Here is a 23272-nt window from a genome sequence, read left to right as displayed (position 1 = left end):
ACAAATAAAGTTAAGGAATATCATACAAAACATCTGGTAACACTGTTAAATAGACACTGTGACTCAGTACTGTCTTATGACAAGGAGCTGAGCACCCTAACTGGGAGTTCAGTGACTTCCCCCACCCCTGCCACACACACACACACACACACACAGAGGGCCGGCATGCAACACACAGATGAGAAGAAATCCAAAACAAGGAAGCATTTTACAGTTCGTAATGGAGGATGGAAAGGGAAAAAAACAAAACAAAGAACTGAACTGTAATGCACACAATGCCCGTCTGACAAACGCAGGGAACTCCACCTTGCAGCACAGCCCTGGTCATGGGCCAGGATGCTGGATGCGTTAGAGGAGAGGAAGGTTGGCTGGGGTTGGTTGGTTGGTTAGATGTCGAGCTGTCACAGAAAAGTTGGGAGTCCGACAGTTTCCCTTAATGCCCACAGCATTAAAACAGTCTTAAAACTTCCTGGATTTTTTTTCATGGTCTTTGAAACAAATATTGGAATGCCATGCCATTTTCAAACAGCCTCCCACACACAAGAATGGGAACCTTCTAAACACTGCTCCCTAGGAGTGCCTGTCAGACTGGAGGTATATATAAAAGGGTGTTATGCTGACGTGAGGGCCCAGATTTAGTGTCAACTGGGTTCTCCATGTTAAATAAATAGTCCAGAAAAGCATCTTAGGAGCATCATGGCACCAATACCCAAACTTTCAGAGCTGTTACTGACGCCCCCCTGTCTTACACACACGCACTTAAAAGGAAACTAGGAGGTGGAAAGTCATGGAACCGATGACAAAATAAAATCACCAAAATAAACACTTCAATTTGTTTTTAAATCTATACACATTGCATGTTTTCTTTAAAGTGACTAAGCCAGTTAGAATCTTGACAGTAGTTGTTCTTTTTTAGCAGCAAATTCACCTCCCAATAAATATAAAATGTACTGGAGTATAAATGTCTCATTTCGGGCCATTTTCTTTGCGCTGACAGTCCCAGAGGGCCGGGTGTGGGGGGGTCTGGGGTGTGGGGGGGTGTGAGTTGTGCCCACCCCGCCCCGACATCCATCTTTAGAGAGCCGTCTGGATAAGTCTCAACAGCTCTGATCCACACAAGGGTTACGCCAGACCTAAAAGAGCATGCTTTGCCTTCTGTTCTTGCCGTTGCCTGCAGGGACGCAACACAAAACAAGAACAAAAAGAAAAATTACAATTAATTTTGTGGGTGTGTGGAAAACGGTGGTGTCAATTCTGAACCCTGGAGGAACTTACCTGATTCAGGGTAGGAGGAATTCCTGTATCCAGGATCTTTCTGCAGTTGGACCTCCTTCAGTGTAAATATGGATATGCCTGTCAAAAGGACACACACAAGGACACAGACATGCACCGACACACACACACCAAGTTTAGCAAGAGATGGAACACAGCTAAAACAAACCAAACTAGAGAGTGTGGGTGTATTTGTGTGTGTGTGTGTGTGTGTGTGTGTGAGAGAGTGTATCTGCCGAACAGTAACTACAGTTTGCCAAGTGAGTACAGTGCTTTAGCCATGTCATCATCACTCACTCTCTGGCAGTGTGTGCACGCGAGGCCCAAGGTTCCTGAAGTAGGGCTGCCTCATTGCCTCATCTGCAGAAATCCTCTTCTTGGACTCGTACTGGGAGAGAAGACAAACACACTATGAGACGATGCCTTCCTTCTTGGAGCCGCGCCAAACGCTGACGAATATGCATGCGTGTGTGTGTGTGTGCTTTTCTATTGTATCCCAAGCCAGGGAACAACTGCTCATGAGTGTTTAAGGAGGTGAAGCCACATGTCCAGTAGGAGCTCTATAACGCTTCCTTATATTTGGGTGAGCCTTTTGATTAGCTATTGTGTGTATGATACTGTCTGATTTGAACCCCATGGTAATGACTGTGAGGTGCAGTGGAGCTCACTCTGAGGAAGGACATCAACAACTCGATGCCATCTGTGTCCAACCTGAGCAGAAAGAAGGAGAGGGAGAGACAGAGACACAGAGCAGAGGGCGATCAGAACAGTGGGAGGGGCTGGTGTGTGGTAGCCAACTCTAGGAAGGAAACGGTCAACTGTTCCACAGGATTTCCTTACAGGAAGTGACACAGAGACCCACAAGCGCACACGCACAGCGAGTGACTAAAGTTGCTAACACTTTCAAACGTGCAGAAAAGGGTCAGAAGTGATTTAAAAAGTCACTAACACAGACACACATACTCCTATTTGACTCACTAGGGTACTGTTTAAAACAACTACATTAAGAACTCTTAGAAGTTTCTTGTACCTGGGTCTTAGACAAAAGACCTGATTCTGCCAATTGTCTTTCACAAGATAGCTGACAAAAATGTGTTGAGTGGAAGGAAAGTCGGGAATGTTGAATTATTATTAGATTTTGGCTCAGTCCTCTTTAATACATACCTTTTAACCCTATTTTTACTGGTGTACTTTGGTCTACCTGTGTTTATACACAGGGTGGAATTAAACAGTGGGGAATTGGACAAAGTTAGTTTCGAAATGCATGACAATAGCTGTTGCTGGAAACCACTTCCTACCTGGGTGCATGGTTGATGAGGGGCTGAGGTTTGTACTTGGGGAACTTGTAGGACTTGAACTCTTCTATAGAGGAGATTCCTGGCCAGGTTTCCTCCATGGGAGTACCTGCAGGCAAAATATTCATATCACCCTAAGCAAACGGGTTCCATCACAGCTGTTACTGGTTTATAAAATGAATGAAAAGTAATCAGAAAGTCGCGTTGGCTTGCCACCAGGGGGCAGCACTCACCCAGCAGCCGGAAAATGAGGTGCAGCTCATCCTCCACTGTGGAGCCAGGGAACAGGGGCCTGCCAGCAGCCATCTCATAGAATATACAGCCCACCCCCCTAGAGAGCGGAGCAGAGCAGAGGAGGACAGGTCACACAGGCTGAAGTCACTTAATATGCTAATTCAATGGACAATAGCTACTCTGCATAATTACCCTCCTCGTGTGCCCATTGCCCACGACAGCATGGCAAATGAAGAGCTATGGACTAGGAACTTAAAACCCAAAATGGACCCTAAAATTGCACGAATACATTTTTCATCGCAACAAGAAGCGACTCGCTTTTCGCATAAATCTTGCAGGCCTAAACGTGAAGCAGGGGTCTCGGTTCAACAGGCCCTCTCACCACATGTCTATCTGTGTGGAGTACTCCGAAGAACCCAGGAGGACGTCTGGCGGTCGGTACCACAGCGTCACCACCTCGTTGGAGTACGTCTTAGTGGGGACAGATTTGGCCCGGGCCAGACCTGGAATAACACGCATGAACAAAGGTCATATATACCCACACTCACGGTAGGCCCTCATGGGGAACTTTTTCCACAATCTGCTTTTGTGTTTTTAGTGTTTATCAAGGGTAAAAAGCCTAAAATGGTTTAAATCGTTCTCCTACCAAAGTCAGCCAGTTTGAGTTCCCCTCTGTCATTGATGAGAAGGTTCTGAGGCTTCAAGTCTCTGTGGAGAACTTTCCGTTTATGACAGTATGCCAGGCCTCTCAGGATCTGGAACAGAAAAATCTGCAACGAAACAAACATTGTTCATTTACTAATGTTCCTCCGGGTTCATTCATCTGAAAATGTCAAAGAAACAGGTAAACGTTTAGGAAAGTGAGGCGGGATTCATTCCATGGTTCTGTGAGATGATGTTCCGTATTTGGCCAGCAGAGGGCAGCTTGAGGGGAAGGAGGCTGAGGGAGGTAACAGGCTCACCTTAACGTTCTGCATGCTCAGGATGTTCCCGCAGTCGTCCATGTACTGCTTCAGGTCCTTGTCCTACAGAAGGGGAATAGGCGGTATAAATATGAAATAATCATGGCTTGAAACTGATAAAGACCCTCCTGAGAAAAGTGGCAGTTGGTCTTCTCTTACCAGGTACTCAAAGACCAGTGTCAGGGATTTGTCCGTGTGGATGATGTCATGCAGTGTCACTATGTTGGCGTGCTTCAGGTCCTTCAGTAGAGACACTGTGCGGTAAGATGGAGAAACAGGTTAAATAAATTATCCATCAGCATGCGACTACACCATCTGACTCGGTGCATGTTAAAAAAATATATACTGTAATTTTCGGACTATAAGGCGCACCATTATATAAGCCACAGCAGCTAAATTGAATGATGTGTACATCTATAAGCCGCACTGGACTATAATCCGCAGGTGTTTTAATGTTTAGTGTTTAATGTTAGCCGTAAAAATCCATAGATTAGCCGCACCGTTATATAAGCCACACGGTCGAAAAATGGGACAAAAGGCGCGGCTTATAGTCCGAAAATTATGGTAATAATATATTTTTCATGTGTACTCAACAGATTAGGTGCATGTGGTAGGTACCAACTGAAGAGTATGCTGATAGTAAATGTTTTATAGCCTATCACTTTACAATTCTCTAATTGGGTAACAGATGGTCAACGGACAACAAATGGACTAGAAAGCTGACTACCATCTGAGCTACAAAGAAAACACGACGGACTTGTACGTTAGGATTGCGCGCCCCGCCCCCCCCCCAAAAAAAAAAAATTGTGCGAAAGCAGCATAAGTGGTAAGTAAGCTGCGGTAATGGGGAAAGAAAAGGATGTGTTAGTAAGTGTGAGGATGGTGTGTTTCCTGTGTGGGGCTCGGGGTGCTCACCCTCTCGTATGGCGGTGCAGGGCGCTCCTTCCTCATGCTCCAGACGGATCTCCTTCAGGGCCACCAGGTTGTCCGTTAGTTTACTCCTGCCCTTGAAGACCGTGGCGTATGTGCCCTGGGGGAGGAAGAATCAGAACAAGAAAAAACTATTTATGCAGCACAAAGAGAAAACCAATTATAGTGCTTTAAGTATAATTAAAACAATTGTTCCCTTAAGACACAAACGAGTGCAATTGAACTGATTGTTTCACTTAATTCAAATCAATCAGGAATGAAAAATGTGATTTGAAAGCTGACAGATACTACACGAGAGGAATGAGAGGGAATATAGTCTGAGACTGCTGTACATGTGTTCAGAAAGCTGAGGCCATGAGGTTACGTGGTCAAGGTCTACCTGAACTTGGTGACCAAGTGAAGGGGGAGTGTTTGTGGTGTGTGTGTGTGTTTTAATAGCTTGTCTAATCAATGGCCATGAGACCATCAGCAGCTGTAGTCCTTGAGATACTGGGAGAGGAAGACCTGGAGAGATATGGGAGAAACAGAACAAACAGACACACCTCCCCGAGCTTGTCCAGTTTGATGTAGGTCTCTAGCTTCCCAAATCCAATTTCCGACTGAAAGAGAAGAGCAAACAGCCTTAATGAGATTCTTGTCGTCATTAGCACCAACACACACAATTCTCCCAATCCTTCTGACAGTCACAGATGTGGACGATATGCATACATCCCCCTCACCCCTCCCCCACACACACTTCCTGTGTGACGGGCACAAGCCAGGGTTAGCTTCCTCAGAATGAACCATTGGGCTTTTGTGGGGTGTTTTGTCGTCCGTATTGTCGGCATGTGTGCGACCAAATAAGTGGTGCGAGTGTGTGATGGGGATGCATGTGATTTTGCCTAACAGTGCTCGCCACTGTTCCTCACAGACTCATAAACACCCCCACCACGGCGCACCATCCTCCAGTCTGCTGACACGGCCTCTCCCGGGGCCCAGGGTAGACGGAGGCTGAGAGACGAGACTATCCAGGGGAGAAGCATGGGACTTCTCTCAGCTTCTCCTCCACTGCCCTTGAAGGAAACCCTGTACGTTCTTCCCCCTCTATGTATACAAGATCTGTCATTTTCGACATACTCCTGTCCTTTCTCTTTCTCTCTGGTTCCTGTTTCCTTCATGTCATCTCCTGTTAGCATGTCTCCTGTTGTATTTAAATATGAATGTTTGTGAGTGGGTGTGTCTATGAGTGTGTTTTCCTGTGTGTGCCCACGTGTGTGTGTGTGTGACGTGTGTGTGTGTTTGAGTAAGTGTGTGTGTGTCTCACCAGGGAGGCTCTGCGGGAGCGCCGACTAAGCGGCTGGTCGAAGGACGGGCTGGTGAGCTGCAGCTTCTCCAGGTAGCCATCAGGTATCCTGATGTCGGCTGGTAGGGACAGACGCTTATTCAGGTCCTACACACACACACACACACACCGTCAACATACTGTAAACCTTGTACTGACCATTTAAACCACTAGTAACCAGAGTAAACTCAAAAGAAATACTAAAAGACCCTCAACAAAATGGTGGACACCTTGGATAAACACACCCATGTTGATCATTGCCCCCCTTTACAAAGTCTGCTTTAGACTCCATTAGCGAGCAGTGTAAGCCAGAGTACAGTGTGTGTTTATATACATAATGAAGGGTGACCATGGGGCTCTTTAACAAAGTGGGGATAAGTCTTTCCCAGAGAAGTCCAACACCATAAGCCTGAGATGTTACATCAAATCACAAACACACACAGCCCGGATTCTTCCCATCATGCATTTTGTCAGATTACGGTTAATCCTTCCCACTCAGGCTGCTTTAAATCCCTTCTGAGGTAATGGTGGAGTAACACTGGAAACAACACCGTTTGTGCAAGACTGGACTTTCCAGTTCCTCGTGGGGTCTAATGGCAATTTGTGACCGAGCAGCATTGATTTTCGCAACCTCAGTCTGAACCCTAAATTTGTTTTTGTCCGTCTGTGGCTATGACCTCCTGGTTCTGCAGAGGTCCAATCTAAGCCAGAAGGATTATTAGTTCAGCTGGTGCACCATGTTCATGGAGCAGCTAGCTAGCTAGCTAGCTAGCTTTGTGATCAGGTTACTTCCTGTCTGCTGTCACAACCTATCACAGCTTTGAACAGGGAGACCATGTGCTGTGCCAGGATTGGATATGGTGGGGTGCCACTAGTCAGCTGACCCACGACACCCCGAACCCCACCCCATCGTATCCAGTTGTCCAATCAGTCTCTCTTAATCTGGTACAACAAGCCCATCTGGAACGTATTACAGTTAATCCCTGTGATATAACCCCAAAACAGACCTGTGTCCTTCCTGTGCACTCACAGGAAGGGGCAGTATCTAAAGAGAGAACAGCTCTGTCAAGGTAATTCTTAATACATACACCTCTCTGGTCACATCACATTGGATGTCTACAAAGTCTTTAGCACAAAATAAGAGAGGGAAAAAAACTAACACTGATGCTACTATGCTGCCGGTAGCCAATCAAACTGCTGATAGAAGCATGCACACACACACACACATTTTATTTGGTTGCACACATGCAATCTTTACACAGGTGTGAGGGTATAGCTCAGTTAGAGCGTTTGACTGCCGATCACATGTTGAAACCCCCCTGTGGTGCGGGGCATCTGTGTTCTTATTACACACTACAAACACAGTTTATGTGTGTACAAACACAATTTCTGTGTGTGTGTGTGTGTGCAGACAGGGTAAGTGCTCTGAATAACAGCTATGGAGACCACGAGAAAGAGTCAAGGAGCAAAAAGAGCAAAGGGGGGGGGGGGGGGGGGACACTGCCTGGAGAAACGTATCATGAGTGTGTAACCCCCACTGAATACGATGATAAACCGTATCGTTCTTTTTTTTTAAATATCTCTGATGAACACTTGGTCTTTTGATCGTTGCCACTGGGACTGCAGGCAAGTCCCCAGGGACTTATGATCAAAACAACCAATAAACCCAGTTGGGGGGCAGGGATTTGGAAGGGGCCTAGTTATCCAATCACAAGACCTTGTCTCTGGTGATTTCACAGCAGGTAGCAGAGTACATGCAGGGCTATTTAACCAGCGCCGTACCAGCTAATACACCAGCTACCAATCAGAAACACAATGTACACTTCATTATATACTCCACTGTCTATACCCTGATCCCCCAAACTACATGTGTTAACCTAATTAAATACCAGGAGGTCAGTTGGAGTGAATTTTCAAGAAACAGTGTTTGATTTTCACTGTTCTGTGATTGTGTTGGTGGGTGCATGGCCGGTAAACGCTAAGTTTCCTTTCCTCTGCGTTGGTGCCTCAATCATGTTCTACGACACAAACGCTATTCAACAGCAAACAGTCTTTGGTGACCGGCTTAGGCGAAGCACACAAACGGACACACACACAGTTTAACGAAGCAGATAAGGACACAACATGATGTGCTGGAACACATGTGGAGATTACGTGGGAGGCTAAGGATGAAATCTACTCTGGAAGTTCCGTCTGGGGAGGTCGCACAGGGTCACACAGCCCTGCCCGACACAGCCTACTTCCCTCTGATGCTACAGGTTCCTCACCTAACCAGGAAGCATGAACACAGTAGATGTGCAATGAAAGCATCGGGTACACAGATGAACGGAGCTATTTGTCCCATCAAACCGATGATGTCGAGGCATTAAGTAGGGAGGCATGGCGGTGTTTGGGGGGTGGGTCTCACCTCCATGGAGATCCGTCTGTTGCCCCGGTTCCGGAGACAGACGCCAGTCGGAGACTGGACCTCGTCCGAGGATGTTCCAGAGGCTTGGTCACTCTCGCCGTCAGAACCCATCTTTAGGTTTTCGTGGACAATGTCTGATGAGAAGAGGCACAGAGAGAGGGGGAAGCAAGGAGTGAGAAGGGGGGGGGTGAGAGAGTTCAAAGAGCATGAAAAGGGAGGAGTAAAGAGAGAGAGAGACAGAGAGAGAGAGACAGACATGTGAGGAGAAACAGGGATGGAAAGAGTTAATAAGAGAGGTTAAGAGGAGAGAGACAGAAAGTGACGGTAAGAATGGCAGAAAGAGAGAGAGAGGACAGGGGAGATGGACAGAGAGAAATATAGTACACAGACAGGCAGACAGACAGACAGACAGACAGACAGACAGACAGACAGACAGACAGACAGACAGACAGGCAGACAGGCAGGCAGCCAGACAGGCAGACAGCGGCAGAGACAGAGAAAGGGAAGTCCCAGAGAGGGAAGGACACTGGAAACATCAGGGAGTGGCTGCTTTCTCAGCACCCTTGACAACAGCCATTTTGGAACGATGGAAAGAACAACATTCCCTCACTGTTTTACGGGTCCCTTCGATCTTATCATGCTTTGCCTCTACCCAGCTGGACATATCATCAGCTGTCTGTCATTAGTACTGGTATAATCCCTGACAACATTGACAAACTGGAAGGGGAAACGGGACATATCCAGTGCATGGGAGTGCATGCAGCAAGACACAGACATACAATGTGCATTTGCCAAAATAGTGAATGCGTTATTTACGTGCAAAACACACATCGATCCATGCTTGCGTCTGTGTAAATGGGCTTGTGTATTTAAAATGTGTGTGCGTGCGTGCGTGTGTATGCGCTGCATGTGCGTGGGTGCATATTTACATGTGGTACGTGTTGGGAGAGGGGGTGAGCATGACTGGGTGTGAGGAGGGCGTACGCGCCTGTATGTGGGAGTCAGGTGGCTGAGCGGTTAGGGAATCGGGCTGGAAATCTGAAGGTTGCCTGTTCGATTCCCGGCCGTGCCAAATGATAATGTCCCTGTACTAACTGTTAGTTGCTCTGGATAAGACCGTCTGCTTAATGACTAAATGTAAATGTATGTGTCTCACCGAGACGGCTGCCGTTGCGTGGCATAGCCATGAGGGAGCCCAGGCCTCCCCCGATGACGCTCTGAGGCCTGCGGAGGGGGGGCTTCTTAAAGGACCCCGTGTACTGGTGCAGGAAAGAGTGGACGCTGTGGGCGGTTGGGGGGCGGCCGTTCCTCACGATGGGCTCTGAGAAGAGGGAGAGAGAGTCACAACATTCAAATTCTCACATTCTCAAACGATCTATGGTAATAGGTCAAAATCTAAATAAACCTTTTCTGCTGTGTGGATGTGAACTTAAGAGTGAAAGGGAGATGAGACGTTGTTTACAGAACAATAGATCCAATAAAGGAGGTAGGAGGGGATTAAAAAAGGAAACATTGTTGAGAGCCATGTGATGTACACAAATGACATGTGTACTGTGCTTACTAGGTAGTGGAAACACACAAACACGCATTCTCTCTCTCCTACATCCAGGGCTAAAGTTAGCGCCTGATACCGCCGTCTCTTAGCTCTGTGCTATGGAGGAGGCTGCAGCTGGACAGGGGATGAGTTGCATAATCCGATCAGGACCAGAATTCATCCCAATCACGGGGTTCAGATCTCATTTGGCCACTCACTTCTGTCTCGCTCTCTCTCCCTTACTTTCGCTGTCCCCCCCCCCATCTTCCTCCCTCACATCATCTCTCACTCTGTTCCACAGGCTAGTACAATTCTCTCATTGCGACACACACATAAATATCCTATTTGGCGGTCCTCACCTCACAGAGCACAAATAACTCTGGTAAAAAGGAACTGGGGTGAGCTGGTTCAAATGAAACTGTTGTAAAGAAGATAAAGCTGGGGAGAGCTGTGGCTGGTACTGAGAGAGGATGGGAGTAGGAGAGAAATTTGGTTTCTGGAGTCATTGATCCAAGTCACCGTGGCAATGTCATGGAAACTCTGGAATCTTGTAGACCCTGAGCACCATAGCAACGCCACAGCAGCAAGCGAAACACTCTTACTGCAGCCTCCTAGGAATATCAGCTTTGAGATAACTACCCCGGTTATAATGTTTATGTTTAGATGCCTCGCAGCAAAAAACCTTGGATGCACTCAGTACTAAATGATGTCATATCCACAACATTTGAGTATGCAAAACATGTAAGCTATCCGAGCGTGCGTGTGTGCAGTTGAAATTGTTGCTGATCTATGGTGTCATCAATCTATTGTTCTAAGTGTAATCTAAGTGTGAAGCCCTTTGTGACATTGGTTGTAAAAAATAAAGAAAACGCGCAAAACTCAGTCAAAACCGGGGCCCGTCATCCGACATCCACACAAACACACCCTCACCGCTGTCCCTCAAGCCGTTCTCCTCGATGGTCATCTGCTCGGCTAGCTCAGACAGAGACTCGTCCATGGTCTGGCTTCCTCTCAGCGTTTGGGAGAGCCGCCGCTTGAACCTCTTCATCTTCTCCATGGAGCTCTCAGGCAGGGGAGGCCTGGAGAGGACACACACACACACACACACACACATGTAAAGCCAGTAGACAGAACACACACAAACATATTGACAAAACTAAACAACCAAATCCCTTTGAATATCATCAAACTTGAATTTAGCACACGACACAAACTAGGAAAAATAATATATCTTTTCTGGTGGACGCTAGCAACCTTTTTGTATCTTAGGTGCCATTGCCCCGTGGCCTGTCAAAGCGTGTGAAGGAAGATGAATTTGGTCTGGGAAGCTCTCGACATTATATTTGTCACGTAGGGAAGTCTGAGCACAGAACAGGTCCCAACATATTATTGGGTGTGTCCTCTAATGAACACTGAAGCAACAATAAAGAGTTTAACCGCCGAGCACACCTAATCCTAATCCCACATGTAGAGTACAACCAGGAACAAAGACATGACGCCATTACAAAATGGCTGACCTGAGCCACTGAGTCGCTCTCTCTATAAAGAAGCATACATGGTCAATAGATAGTGTACTTTCCCCTGTCTGAGAAACTGATGTGTTGGTGAGGTGTGGTGTACTGTACAGGAGGAGAGAGAGACTGGTTGTATGTATGGAGGAGAGAGAGACTGGTTGTACGTACGGAGGAGAGAGAGAGACTGGTTGTATGTATGGAGGAGAGAGAGACTGGTTGTATGTATGGAGGAAAGAGAGACTGGGTGTATGTATGGAGGAGAGAGACTGGTTGTATGTATGGAAGAGAGAGAGAGACTGGTTGTATTTATGGAGGAGGGAGAGAGACTGGTTGTATTTATGGAGGAGAGAAAGAGACTGGTTGTATGTATGGAGGAGAGAGAGAGACTGGTTGTATTTATGGAGGAGAGAGAGAGACTGGTTGTATGTATGGAGGAGAGAGAGAGAGAGACTAGTTGTATTTATGGAGGAGAGAGAGAGACTGGTTGTATTTATGGAGGAGAGAGAGAGACTGGTTGTATTTATGGAGAGAGAGAGAGAGAGAGAGAGAGAGAGAGAGAGAGAGAGAGAGAGAGAGAGAGAGAGACTAGTTGTATTTAAGGAGGAGAGAGAGAGACTGGTTGTATTTATGGAGGAGAGAGAGGCAGCCAGAGCCACTGGTACATGAAATGGGAACACGGACAGTAAACCAGAGGGGGATTTATGGTTGAATGGAGCAGGGACTAACGTGAGCAGCACCCGGTTCATGTCGCATTCCATCTGCATTCAGTGTGTGTGTGTGTGTGTGTGTGTGTGTGTGTGTGTGTGTGTGTGTGTGTGTGTGTGTGTGTGTGTGAGAGAGAGAGAGAGAATGTGAATATGAGTAGACGTGTGAGAAAGTCTGTTTAGCATGTGTGTGGGTGTGAGAGAGTTCTTTCTGTGTGCATGTTTGCGCATGTGAGAGAAAGAGAAGAAGAAGGAGAGGAACAGACAGAACGCGAGTGGGCGAGAGAGTCGAAGGGGCGAGCAAACGGGACGGAGAGGCGGAGCGGAAGGAAGTGACTGATGTGGTTATCAGGAAGAGACTCTGCCCTCACTGACAGGATCACTACCACTGCAATATCACAGACCCCAGCATGCAGTGTGTGTGTGTGTGTGTGTGTTTTGCTGGTGACTAACAGTAGACATGAACACACATGTCTGCTCCCTGAGGGCCTGCTGTCAAAACTCCAACCTCTGTCTGTCAGGCATCTTTCAAACCTTACGAAACTAAAACAGAAAAATCCACATGTCAACCACGTCACATTTACGGTGGTGTAGGGAAAAAAAAAGGTTTAGGGGGTAAGCGTGCAACCCATTCATAGGCTTGGAACCATTCACTCATCACATTGGATCTTCTTTCATTCAGATCCAGTGTAGTCATGTCTTGTCTACTTTGCGGTCTACAAAGACATTACAGAATGCGTCAGGCCGGTAACAACACTGACGCTGTGTTTCCGTGGATACTATGACTCGTTAAGTATGTTTCACAGGAGCAGGCCAGGAACGGAGTGGAGAATTTTCTGTCACAAGATTCCACAAGTGAGAATTTGCTACGGGAGAGGGTGTGGGTGTCTCACAGTGTTTTGTAAGACACACAGCACACAACCCCCCCCCCCCACACCCCCTATAAGTAGGCCGCTCTGTTCTGAGCTCTAGACCTGCCCGGGGGGGGGGGGTCCCCGGACGCTTATATGATTTGTTGCGGGGCAACCATAGCTGCTTTTTCCATAGCAAAATGCAAATCCCTGTATGGAGACTGAGAATATCCTCTCCGTCTCCCCTTATCAAGATACACACACACAGGCAGCCAGCCATCCTTACACATCTCTACACTCCATGACTTACCCTCATGGACAAACTATGACCACTCCAGCTGCATGTTAAATTGCATTTTCCACCTCAGCGTGCCTGGCGAGGACAGTGAAGGGAAGAACAGGGTGGGAATAAAAGTAGAGGGGGAGCCTTAGGGAGATGGAAGACCCACAAATAAGACAACGAGGGCGCAGGAGATGGAGATTCTACACTGGGGCGTTGACGCCATGAGGCATGCGTGCGCGTCGCCCAGGCAGTCACTGTCCTTTCCTCACCATAGCCCCTAGTGCATAGAAACTGTGCTAATTAAGGGGTGGGAGAAGGGAGGGGGTGCGGCTAGAGGATGACCCATCTCCCCCTCCCCCCGCAGTGCCAGGGACCCAGGACAGTAGTGGATATAGCCTGCCCTTCACCATGGGCCTCGAGGGGTGTCCCACTTCGGCTTTGGCGGGTTAAGTCACGTGACCACCGCTGTCACCGCCATGGGGCCGGGAGAGGCCCCCCCATGGACCACAGGAAGAGGAAGTCGACCCGCCTGTGACCGCACACAGCGGCAGGGTGGTTCGACCCCCCCCGTACGCCTGGGCTCGGCGGAAAACACAACATGTGGGTCGGGAGCATTCGTTAATGCCAAACACCCCCCCCCCCCAGTCTGTTACATCTCTACCTTTCTACCCAAACCAACCCCCCCCCCCCCCCTTCAACAAGAGGCCAATATGAGCTGGCGCTGGGGACAGAGACAGAGAGATAGAGAGACAGAGACAGAGACAGAGACAGAGACAGAGAGAGAGAGAGAGAGAGAGAGAGAGAGAGAGAGAGAGAGAGAGAGAGAGAGAGAGAGAGAGAGAGAGAGAGAGAGAACAAGTGCGTCGGTTGGCATGATTCACGAGTGAGCTCAGCCTTGGGTTTTCTAAAGAGCAGCCTGCTCTCACCCTGGCCAAGACAATGAGGACATGGGGGAAGAAGCTGGCTGCTCCATTATGAGGACGTTACATAAGGCTAGCACTGCATAGGGACCCTCTCTCACACATACACATACACACACACACACACACACACACAGAGACACACACAGAGACAGAGAGAGAGAGAGAGAGAGAGAGAGAGAGAGAGAGAGAGAGAGAGAGAGAGAGAGAGAGAGAGAGAGAGAGAGAGAGAGAGAGAGAGAGAGAGAGAGAGAGAGAGAGAGAGACAGAGAGAACTCGAACTGTCAAAACACAAGCTTCTGCAAGACAAGAGGTACAAAAGCCATCGCTGCTGCTTTTTCCCTCCCTCACTTTGCGCTTGCCCTTTTATCTCCCTCTCCTCCATCCTCCACTTGCCATCCCTCCTTACTCATCATGCGGCCTGGGTCGGCGCTGGCAGCGCCGTGCTGACAGGCGAGCTGAGTGCGATGACAGGGCCTGGAGCCGAAGACGCTGACAGAAACGCCAACGATGCCGGACACTGAATGACGCCATGGTAACGGGGCTCTGTGAGTGACAGGAGGAGGCGGGTGTCTCTCTTTCCCAGCCCCTCATTATGACCAGGTACCCAGGCCAGGTTAGGTGGTCAGCCCATCTCTAACCAGCCGGAGGTGCCGGGTTCAATAGTGCAGGGGACCATCTATATTGTATGCCTTGAAGAATCAATAGCTTTCTCTACATCCACTTTATGATAAGACATTAGCTCTCAGTATCCAGTTCACGGGGGGGGGGGGATACCATGCTACTTTTGGATCAATGGGACTACATAGGATTTGTTCGATTGGTGCCCTATAGGCGGTGGTGTTTGGTGGTGGTCCCTTACGATGCAGCAAATAATGTTAGATTGGCAGGATGTCAGCAGATCCAGGTTTTCCGATGTGATCTGTGAATCAGCTGTGTGATTGTGTTCCCCTGTCGATGGAGGCGATGCTGTTGTTCGGCTCACAATGGGGGATAATGAGCCAGGAGCCGGCTCATCAATGCTGACCCTGGCTACAGTCACCCAGCCCTACACACAGTGCACACTACAGGGTGCTACACACACTGCACACATGACAAATTAGCATCGAAGAGAGCCCCGATTAGCCTCTCCTACACACAAACACACACACACCTCGCAGCCTTTCATATCTGTCAACCACAAGAGCAGATGAGTTGTCCTTGTCTGAGGGCTAGGTAAGATACAGGCAGGTTATCAGCAAGATCAGAAGGAAACGGCTAGATAATCTGACCACCAAACACAAATATTATTCTGCAAGCAGGGGTATCATTACGCAGTGAAGCAGTGAGTCCTCAAACAAGAATTTCTTTAATTCAATGCAATTCCCTGATTTGCCAAAGGAAGCTGTAGGAATTTAAGAAGGAAAGCTGGAGGAGACAGAGGGAGGAATGGGGGGTGGAGGTGTGAGGGGTGGAGGTGAGAGGGGTGGAGGTGTGGGGGGTGGAGGTGTGGGGGGTGGAGGTGAGAGGGGTGGAGGTGTGGGGGGTGGAGGTGTGAGGGGTGGAGGTGTGGGAGGTGGAGGTGTGTGGAGAGGGTTATATTTTTGCGAAAGACTAGAGGGTTAGAAATCAAATGAGATTGTTGATGGGGTGAATAATACCACGGTGAGAGGATGCCAAAATTGGAACTGACTCGGAACACATTCATCAGTATTCCTGTCAGTATTTCTGTGAGGGCTGTAACCTTAACACTTGGAATAATTAAACACAAAACCTGTTGAGTCATGCCGAAGAGGCTTCTACTAATGAACTAAACCACACTTGGACTTTGAGTTGTGGTATTTATGCAACAGCTTGGTAAGTTTTTAATTACAACAATGACCACAAAAGCCAAAATTGCTTGTTTGTTTTTTATACAATATTGCGAAACACAACAGAAACTATTTATAGTATTAATGAACAGTACGCTACATATTCTAGCTTATATATTGGCAACTTTTCTTCAACTGGCAAAGCTGACTCATGACTGTGTAGTCTAGAATGTAGATTTTTGCACATTAGGGTTATGAAACCTCTTCTCCACCAGCTGACCCTGTGACCCCGGTGTGGCTACTGTACGCAGGGACTTCATACTGACTGGAAGCCCAAGTTAGACTGGAGGCAGCTAACATTTGTTGTGTGAGGCAACTGCAGGGATCTGCTTTTGGTTGCCTGGTGCCAGAATGCTTATGCTAATCAAGTACAGAAGGAGGAAGAGTTTGTATATCTGTGGCTATGTATAGACGGGAGTGGTGGCTGTGACAGCAGCTGCTTCCCCAGGGAAAGGTGACATATTACCCTTCAAGCCAGTTGCCCTTGGACTGCCGGTTAAACATGAGACCCTGCCCCCCCCCCCACACACACACACACACACACAAACACACACACACAGCAAGAGAAACTACTGGCTTGCATAAGCAGGACACATAAAATAAAGAAAAATAATGCTTTAAATTAGCAGAACCTTTATTCCAAAGCAACATATAACCCAGGGGGTGGAGTTGAACCTGCAACTTCTTGATCTGCAGTCAAGTGCTCGAACAACCAGAGCTGTACTGTCCACTATAATACATTGGTCCAGATGAATTGATACCAGCATGAAAGCGCAAACCACTAAATACACACCCCTATTTTATACACTGGCCCTCAGAGGATCTGAGCCTACAGCTGTTTCGCGCTGGCTCAGGTTACTCTGACACCATTATCCCCATGGTCCTCACCAAGGAGATGCTCCTGCCTGAAACCGACACACAAGAGACCCACGTGGCTCAGTTTCAGGCCCCAGGATCCACCCAACAATCGCTTCAGTCCAAGCCAGACACCACCTACTACCAGGGTCCATAAGCTCCCAATACCCCCCTCCCCCATTTCCTGTCCAATGGGACAAAGCAAAAGAAAACAGGCAGGTCAGCTCATAAGAATTCAAGAAACAGCTCATCAACATAACACTTACAGCCATGCAGGAAATTAGAGGATCTATTCCCAGTGGCTATCATGGTGTATTATTGACTACTACAACTCACTCACTGGCATCATTAGAACCCAGCAGCAACAGTCTGGAAACGAGTTTATAACAGAAGTAAAACATTCGTTAATAATATCAATGTGACCCTAACCTCCAGGCTAGATGCGCTTTTGATGAATGAAGTCTCTGTGTGTTAAGAAACATCCCCAACACACACACACACACACGTCAGTGTTATTCAAACTCTCCCTAAGAACAATGATGCCTTCCTGCAGAACATCCTGCCAAGTGCCCTTCACTGACTCATTCACATGGACACAAACACACAAAGATTATTTTAACAAGTAAACTGCCGTCAAACAGCAACTAGAAGGACGAAAAGAATGCCAAGAGAACGACCGTCATCGTTGAAACCACAGACATGCTCCTATAGTCCTAATCCACAGGGTCTGTCTCACTAGTGTATATGCTGCAAAGAAATTGCTCCACACAATGTGACCACAACAAACCCTTCATACCATTGAATTTCAATTTTGGTATGACGCTACTGCAGATAACCAAAGCTGATATTTTTTAAGCACATTTGAAAAACATTTTAAGACGCACAACGAGGCTGTTTTAGAGCAGCATCGCCTAGTTTATGTAAAATATAGCAAATGACTGGTGCGAAGACTAAAATGTGGGTCAATGAATTTTGGGTTTCACATACAACATTTATAAAACATGTATAACAACATTTATAAAAAATATGGCACAGCCTGTAGGTTCACAAAACAATTTGGACAATGTGAAAGGTGTAAATCGTGTGTGACGCTAAGTTGTCTGATTTTGGCAACTTTACACGGTAAAGACAAACGGCATAGGCTATAAACATAATACTTTTTAAAGTGCTTTCCCTGACAGGACGGGACCAAATCAAAACCGCCTCCCTTCTCAACAAAATACCTGCATTCAAACAAACAAACACACAGGCAAGCGCTATGAAGTAAACATTGCTACATTGTTACCCCATTTTGTGACAATGCGAGATAACCTGCTGTTTATCAACGTAGCCTGCATCAAGCCTATTGCTTCATTGTTACAATTTACAAATAAAAGTATATGGCCCTCACCAGAAACGATGAACGTTGTTTCGACCAGAGTCCCTGACCTCAGAGCTTCTTTGCAGGCCGGATGCCGTCTTTCCACCCACCGTAAAACAGGAATGCTTTGTTGTGTCGGTGTAGTACTTTCTTGTGTCGACTGTCGCGTCTAAATCCTTGGGGATAAGGCTGCGATCATTCTAAAAGACGTGTAAAGTTAGCGTCCTGGTGAAAATAAAGTAGAAGCAGCTTTCGCTTCTCGATTGGAAAACATACCAGCGTGAGAAATTATGATGACGATAGATCGCTCGTGAAGGGGTGCGAGCTGTGTGTGTGACTGCCTATAGCTTGCTGACGCTGCCACCACGGCCGTGTTATCGAAAAAAATGCTTCGAAATGCTTCGACGTCTGTCAACTGGGAAATAGCGCCACCCCTCCTCAGGTAGCATGAACACAAGACAGCCATTGTCACCCTACAGCGGCCTCTGCTGTAAACTGTAGTCTAACGTCGCCTATACAGCCTTATTATACTGCGATCATTCTAGTGAAACTTCCACCAAAATGATCTGAATTCTCGAATGAGTAGGGTACTTTATTATTCTCTTCTCGTAATTAAATACTGTTAGGAATATCAATTTCATGGAGTCGCACTTTTAGAGTGTGAAGGCGGTTTGAAGTCGTATGTTCATTCCAGTATTTCTCTCCGATAATTTTATAACTCTATAAACTCTCTACATGTTGCCAATACACATGAATCACGAGTGCTATTGAATTATGTACATTTTTGCAGGCCTACATAATGGGATAGCCAGCTGTGTATTTATTGGAAACAAGAGACAAGTATTTCCCATGTTTATAGGAAATACACACACAACACTCATTTCACTATTCCTCCCACTTTCTTTGGTTCCCTGAGCAACAATCCAATCCGCTTTGGATTTCTCTCTGAACAATTTACACATTCACTCCAATCTGGGCGACAGCCAGAATTCAGGTGGGAAAAAACCCAAGCAAACAGAGACCTGCATATTTTCCTGAAAGAATTTCTGCAGAGCAGAGAGAGTAACCTTGTTGAAGAGGCCCATTTCACTTCCATCTGCTGTAATAGATTTGACATGTAACACAGACAACTTTGTAGAAAATCTGTCACTGCTTCCCTGGGTTTGCACTGTGTGCACATATTATTGTGATAGGTGTAACCCAAATAAATATGAATCTGCTGAGGAACACAACACAAGATCCCCCCCCCATTTGTGACATTTCAAGAAAAGTATAAAAAAAAAAGACTGAGTTTGCCAAAACACAAACCAAAAATTTACATTCATGAGTACTTGACTTGCTCCGTGAAACAAAGTGAGTTATGACTGATCATTTGAATTCCCCATCGCAGAAAAACCTGAGTGCTGTCTCACTTTCCTTGAAAAAGCTACTCTACCCTTTCAAAACAGATAGATTCTCACATGCTTCTGCTACCATAGAAGCAGTAAGTATCTATATTTGGTCATTTTTGGTATCCTGCTTCAACTTAGGGATCAGTGGGCACATCTGTGCTGTGTGACCATAAGGGAGGTCCACATTTCACACCTCTATCTACTTTTAAATATGCGGCAGTGGAGGGTTAGTAAGCCTCTGAAATGATCCACCGATCATGTTTTAATGTGGCATCATGGAATGGACTGTATGTGCTGGGGAGACGGTTGATGTTTGTTGACGTTTGAGGCTTTGCTTCATCAATCCCCATAAGAACCCTCTCACCCTCCCTCCTCTCTCTCTCTCTCTTTCGCTCTCTCTCTCTGTCTCTCTTGCTGTCTCTCTCTCACTAACAATCCAGCCATCTGAGATTTCGGCTGATCATCCATCCCAGCCCCCACCCTCAAGGGCACTCTCTCACCTTCGTGTCACTCACATCGCCTTCTCTCTGCTCTCATATCCCTCAACAGCTCAGACACAGATCTCAAGATGTCCTGGACACATGCAGCTCTGCTCCTGCTCACCGTGCTGCTGGCATTGTCCTGTGAGTCTGGTGGCAGGGGATTGTGGGATTTGGTAAACAATGATGCCTCAGGGGGTGTGCGAGAGATCATTTAGAACGACATTACCAATCATGTTTTCTGTGTTCTCTTAAAGATTAGAGGGTATAGGGTGGGGGGGGCACAGCTTCTGCGGTACTGATACTGAACGGGAATGGCTAGTGTGATTCTTGATTTATGACCTGGTAATATCCTCTGGCCCAGTGTCTCATGAGGCAGACAGTGCAGCAGTGCCTGGTGACAAGGACACCCCCAAAGCACTGGATCCACAAGGTAAGAAGAATCCTCGGATCATGTGTTCCATGGCACCTGCTGCAGACATGCAGCCTCCCTTCCTTAATAACGACTCTCAATGTCCACCTCCTCCTGTTCAGGTCCGCTGAGTAGGATCTTCATGCCAGAGGAAGACGCGGCCAACTTCTTCAGACGTCGCAGAAGAAGAGCTGTTAAGTCCCAGGATGAGATCGATGGTGAGGAACTATATGCTCTCTGAGGTATCTGTGTGGTTGCAGTTGTGGTTGACGTGGTCAATGTGTTGGTCAGTAGTGGGGTATAGTTTATAGCAGTAGATTATTTGCCCCATTCTTTGAAGTCAGACGAATATTGTCTGCACTGCAGAAGATTTGTGCATTGAGATGGCATCAGAGCCATTTCAGCTGAAGAGGCAATGTTATGTCTGAACGAACAAGTGAACCCTGTTATGACTAGATCGAGACAGAAATAGTTTTGATTATGGGAGACGGGCTGTTAACAGTAGCCTGGCCACCTCAGCTGTACCAAGTAAACTAACCTTAAACCACCTTAGACCAGACCAGACCTGACCCTACCTGAGTTTAGCTGAGCAGTGGTAGGCTGTTGGAAATAGCAGCAGGATCCACAGGTTAGCGTGGTGCATACAACTACATCCTCATGCATCATTCATCTGTTACACCCAGGGAAAGGTATCTTCTACCTTTACTGGATAAATACCTATTACTACATACTGTGAGTGGGAAAGTGATGAAAATGTCATCATAAACATATTTCATATTGCGAATGAACGTTCTGTTGTTTTGAACATCCCAGTTACAGGCAATAGCAAAGTGTGGGAATAGAGAGTTGGAAGGAGGTGAAGGTTATAATATATGTGTAACAGTAGATTAACTGAGTCAAGTCAGATATGTGAGCAAGGAATCCCAAAGAAGACTGACTTAGCTGTACAGAAACAGAAAGAGACAGTCAAGTGAGATATAGCCAAGAAGAGCAGTTAGGAGCTGAATGTGGAATGTGTCAACACACAGAGGTGGGTGGGGGTTGGAGCAACAGATGGAGAGAGTGAGAAAAACTGAGATGTTTACTCTTCCGAGCCCCTAAAATCACATTTTGACCCATACGCACCACAGCCCTGCACTGCAGTGAGAGCCATTGGAGGGAAAACTGGAAGCTTAGCATGAAACCTGTTGTGTGTGTTTGATGTCATTATCCTGATACTGGATACTGCTTGATGTGATGTCAGGCTATGATGAACGGATAACACCAGGGCACAGCGTCAGTGTGCTCTTCTCTACCAATCAAACGAGCAGTACAGATAGAGCATCTACCAATCAAACGAGCAGCCGATCAAACGGGCTCATGGATTCAGAGGGACTTCAGACGTATTGTCTAGTTACTGTCTAGTTAGAGACTGCAGGTAAAGCTGTACTAAGTGGACCATATGTGTCCTATGGAAACAGAAACAAGCACACACAAACAAAGGACTACGGGTTGTTTATGATACTTTATCCCAGCAGTGTTAAGAAGTAACTTGTGTGCGAAAGACCTAGTGAAAACGTCCCCATTCTAAAATAGTTGCTAGTGACAATGATTGTGACAGTGATAATGACTACATATTTTAGTGTGTATAACAAGTCCCAACTATCAACCCACAAGATAATACTGGTTGACATGGACACACTTGGAATTTCAGAGTGAGCTCATTGTACAGGCGGAGACCTGTTCCATGACACTCACAGGATGGCAAAGGTCACGACTCTACAGACGTGAAAGCTGCGGCTGAAAACATTTACTTTGAATATACACTAATACCTGCAGACAGCCTGAAACGTATTTATGGAAAATGTCTAAATAAAAGCAAGCCAGGGTGTTTTAGTTTGAAGTGGTGACATATTTATTAGATTCCATAAAAGGTCTTAACCCTAACCCTCTCTTTCTTCATAGCCGAACAGAGGCAGAGGCTTGCAGCAGATGAGAGGAAGAGAGAGTATCATGAAGAGCAGAGGAATGAGTTTGAAGGCTATGCTGAGGAAGAGCATGATGGTATAGTACCCAACCTGTTTATAGATTACTGATGTAGATCATAACAATAATTACACACATACTGTACTGTTACTTCTTAACATATGCCTCTCAGAACAAGATGAAAGGACCCGGGAGAGTACTGAGCAGTGGAGACAATTCCACTATGATGGGATGGATCCCTCCCAGTAGTACAACCGCCAGTCCATCTGAGCCTAGAGCACCGCCCTGCTGGAGACTTGGGGTACAACAGAAAGGAAAGAAGGGCGGGCAGGGCAAGTTCTTCTGCAGATAAAACTCTTACTTTCTAGAGCGACCCTTTTTTTGACCAAATGTACGCCAAGAAAAGACCAAAATAGTTATTTCTGTGTTCATTTTAGAAGCTTGCTGATGTATTGTTTTTACGCCAACTGTAAAATACTGTAGATTTGACCACGCCGTTGTAGATATTTTTATACACAGGTGTAAAGTTTGATAAGCAAATATTTGTAATCAAACATTATGGCAACCTTCCAGGTTTGTAACTGGGTTTCATATAGCAATGCCCAAATGTGTACAGTGTGTAAGAAGGTGCTTTTCATTCATGCTTCATTATGCTTCATGTTATGCTCTGTGTTATTATGTTTTTGGTAGGAACACATAAGAAAATACACAAATAAACACTCTGGTCAAAGCA

General features: G+C 46.6%; 2 protein-coding genes across 3 annotated transcripts; one reads left to right on the top strand and one right to left on the bottom strand.

The window, feature by feature from the left end:
• Positions 1–493: 493 nt before the first annotated feature.
• LOC146258907 (cyclin-dependent kinase 17) lies at positions 494–18645 on the bottom strand. 2 transcript variants are annotated; one of them, XM_084671840.1, is made up of 17 exons: positions 18323–18645; positions 10880–11034; positions 9578–9742; positions 8422–8555; positions 5997–6122; positions 5236–5292; positions 4679–4793; positions 3923–4017; positions 3764–3826; positions 3448–3571; positions 3184–3304; positions 2801–2898; positions 2571–2676; positions 1941–1983; positions 1570–1660; positions 1276–1353; positions 494–1171 (listed from the first exon to the last, which is right to left on the bottom strand). In XM_084671840.1, the coding sequence occupies exons 2-17, from the start codon at positions 11010–11012 to the stop codon at positions 1134–1136; spliced, it is 1587 nt and encodes a 528-aa protein (XP_084527966.1). In that variant the 5' UTR covers positions 11013–11034; positions 18323–18645; the 3' UTR covers positions 494–1133. The 2 variants fall into 2 exon arrangements, with proteins under 2 accessions (XP_084527966.1, XP_084527967.1); XM_084671841.1 differs by having other exon boundaries at positions 10886–11034.
• Positions 18646–20224: 1579 nt separating this feature from the next.
• ucmab (upper zone of growth plate and cartilage matrix associated b) lies at positions 20225–23238 on the top strand. The gene is made up of 5 exons (XM_084672651.1): positions 20225–20306; positions 20527–20595; positions 20697–20792; positions 22519–22617; positions 22712–23238. Exons 1-5 carry the CDS (start codon positions 20252–20254, stop codon positions 22786–22788), a joined length of 396 nt encoding a protein of 131 aa, XP_084528777.1. The 5' UTR covers positions 20225–20251; the 3' UTR covers positions 22789–23238.
• Positions 23239–23272: the final 34 nt, after the last annotated feature.

The sequence above is a fragment of the Hypomesus nipponensis genome, chromosome 14 (genome assembly GCF_054491055.1).
Source record: "Hypomesus nipponensis isolate SF chromosome 14, ASM5449105v1, whole genome shotgun sequence".
Lineage (NCBI taxonomy): Eukaryota > Metazoa > Chordata > Actinopteri > Osmeriformes > Osmeridae > Hypomesus > Hypomesus nipponensis.
This window is presented reverse-complemented; position numbering and strand designations above follow the sequence as displayed.

Coding starts and splice junctions, on each gene's coding strand:
- LOC146258907 (XM_084671840.1), bottom strand. CDS start 11,012: ATGGAGAAGATGAAGAGGTTCAAGCGGCGGCTCTCCCAAACGCTGAGA. Junction 4,794..5,235: donor AACTGGACAAGCTCGGGGAG/GTGTGTCTGTTT, acceptor TTCCTCCCCCAG/GGCACATACGCCACGGTCTT. Junction 3,572..3,763: donor TGAGCATGCAGAACGTTAAG/GTGAGCCTGTTA, acceptor GTTTCGTTGCAG/ATTTTTCTGTTCCAGATCCT.
- ucmab (XM_084672651.1), top strand. CDS start 20,252: ATGTCCTGGACACATGCAGCTCTGCTCCTGCTCACCGTGCTGCTGGCA. Junction 20,596..20,696: donor CAAAGCACTGGATCCACAAG/GTAAGAAGAATC, acceptor CCTCCTGTTCAG/GTCCGCTGAGTAGGATCTTC. Junction 22,618..22,711: donor TGCTGAGGAAGAGCATGATG/GTATAGTACCCA, acceptor TATGCCTCTCAG/AACAAGATGAAAGGACCCGG.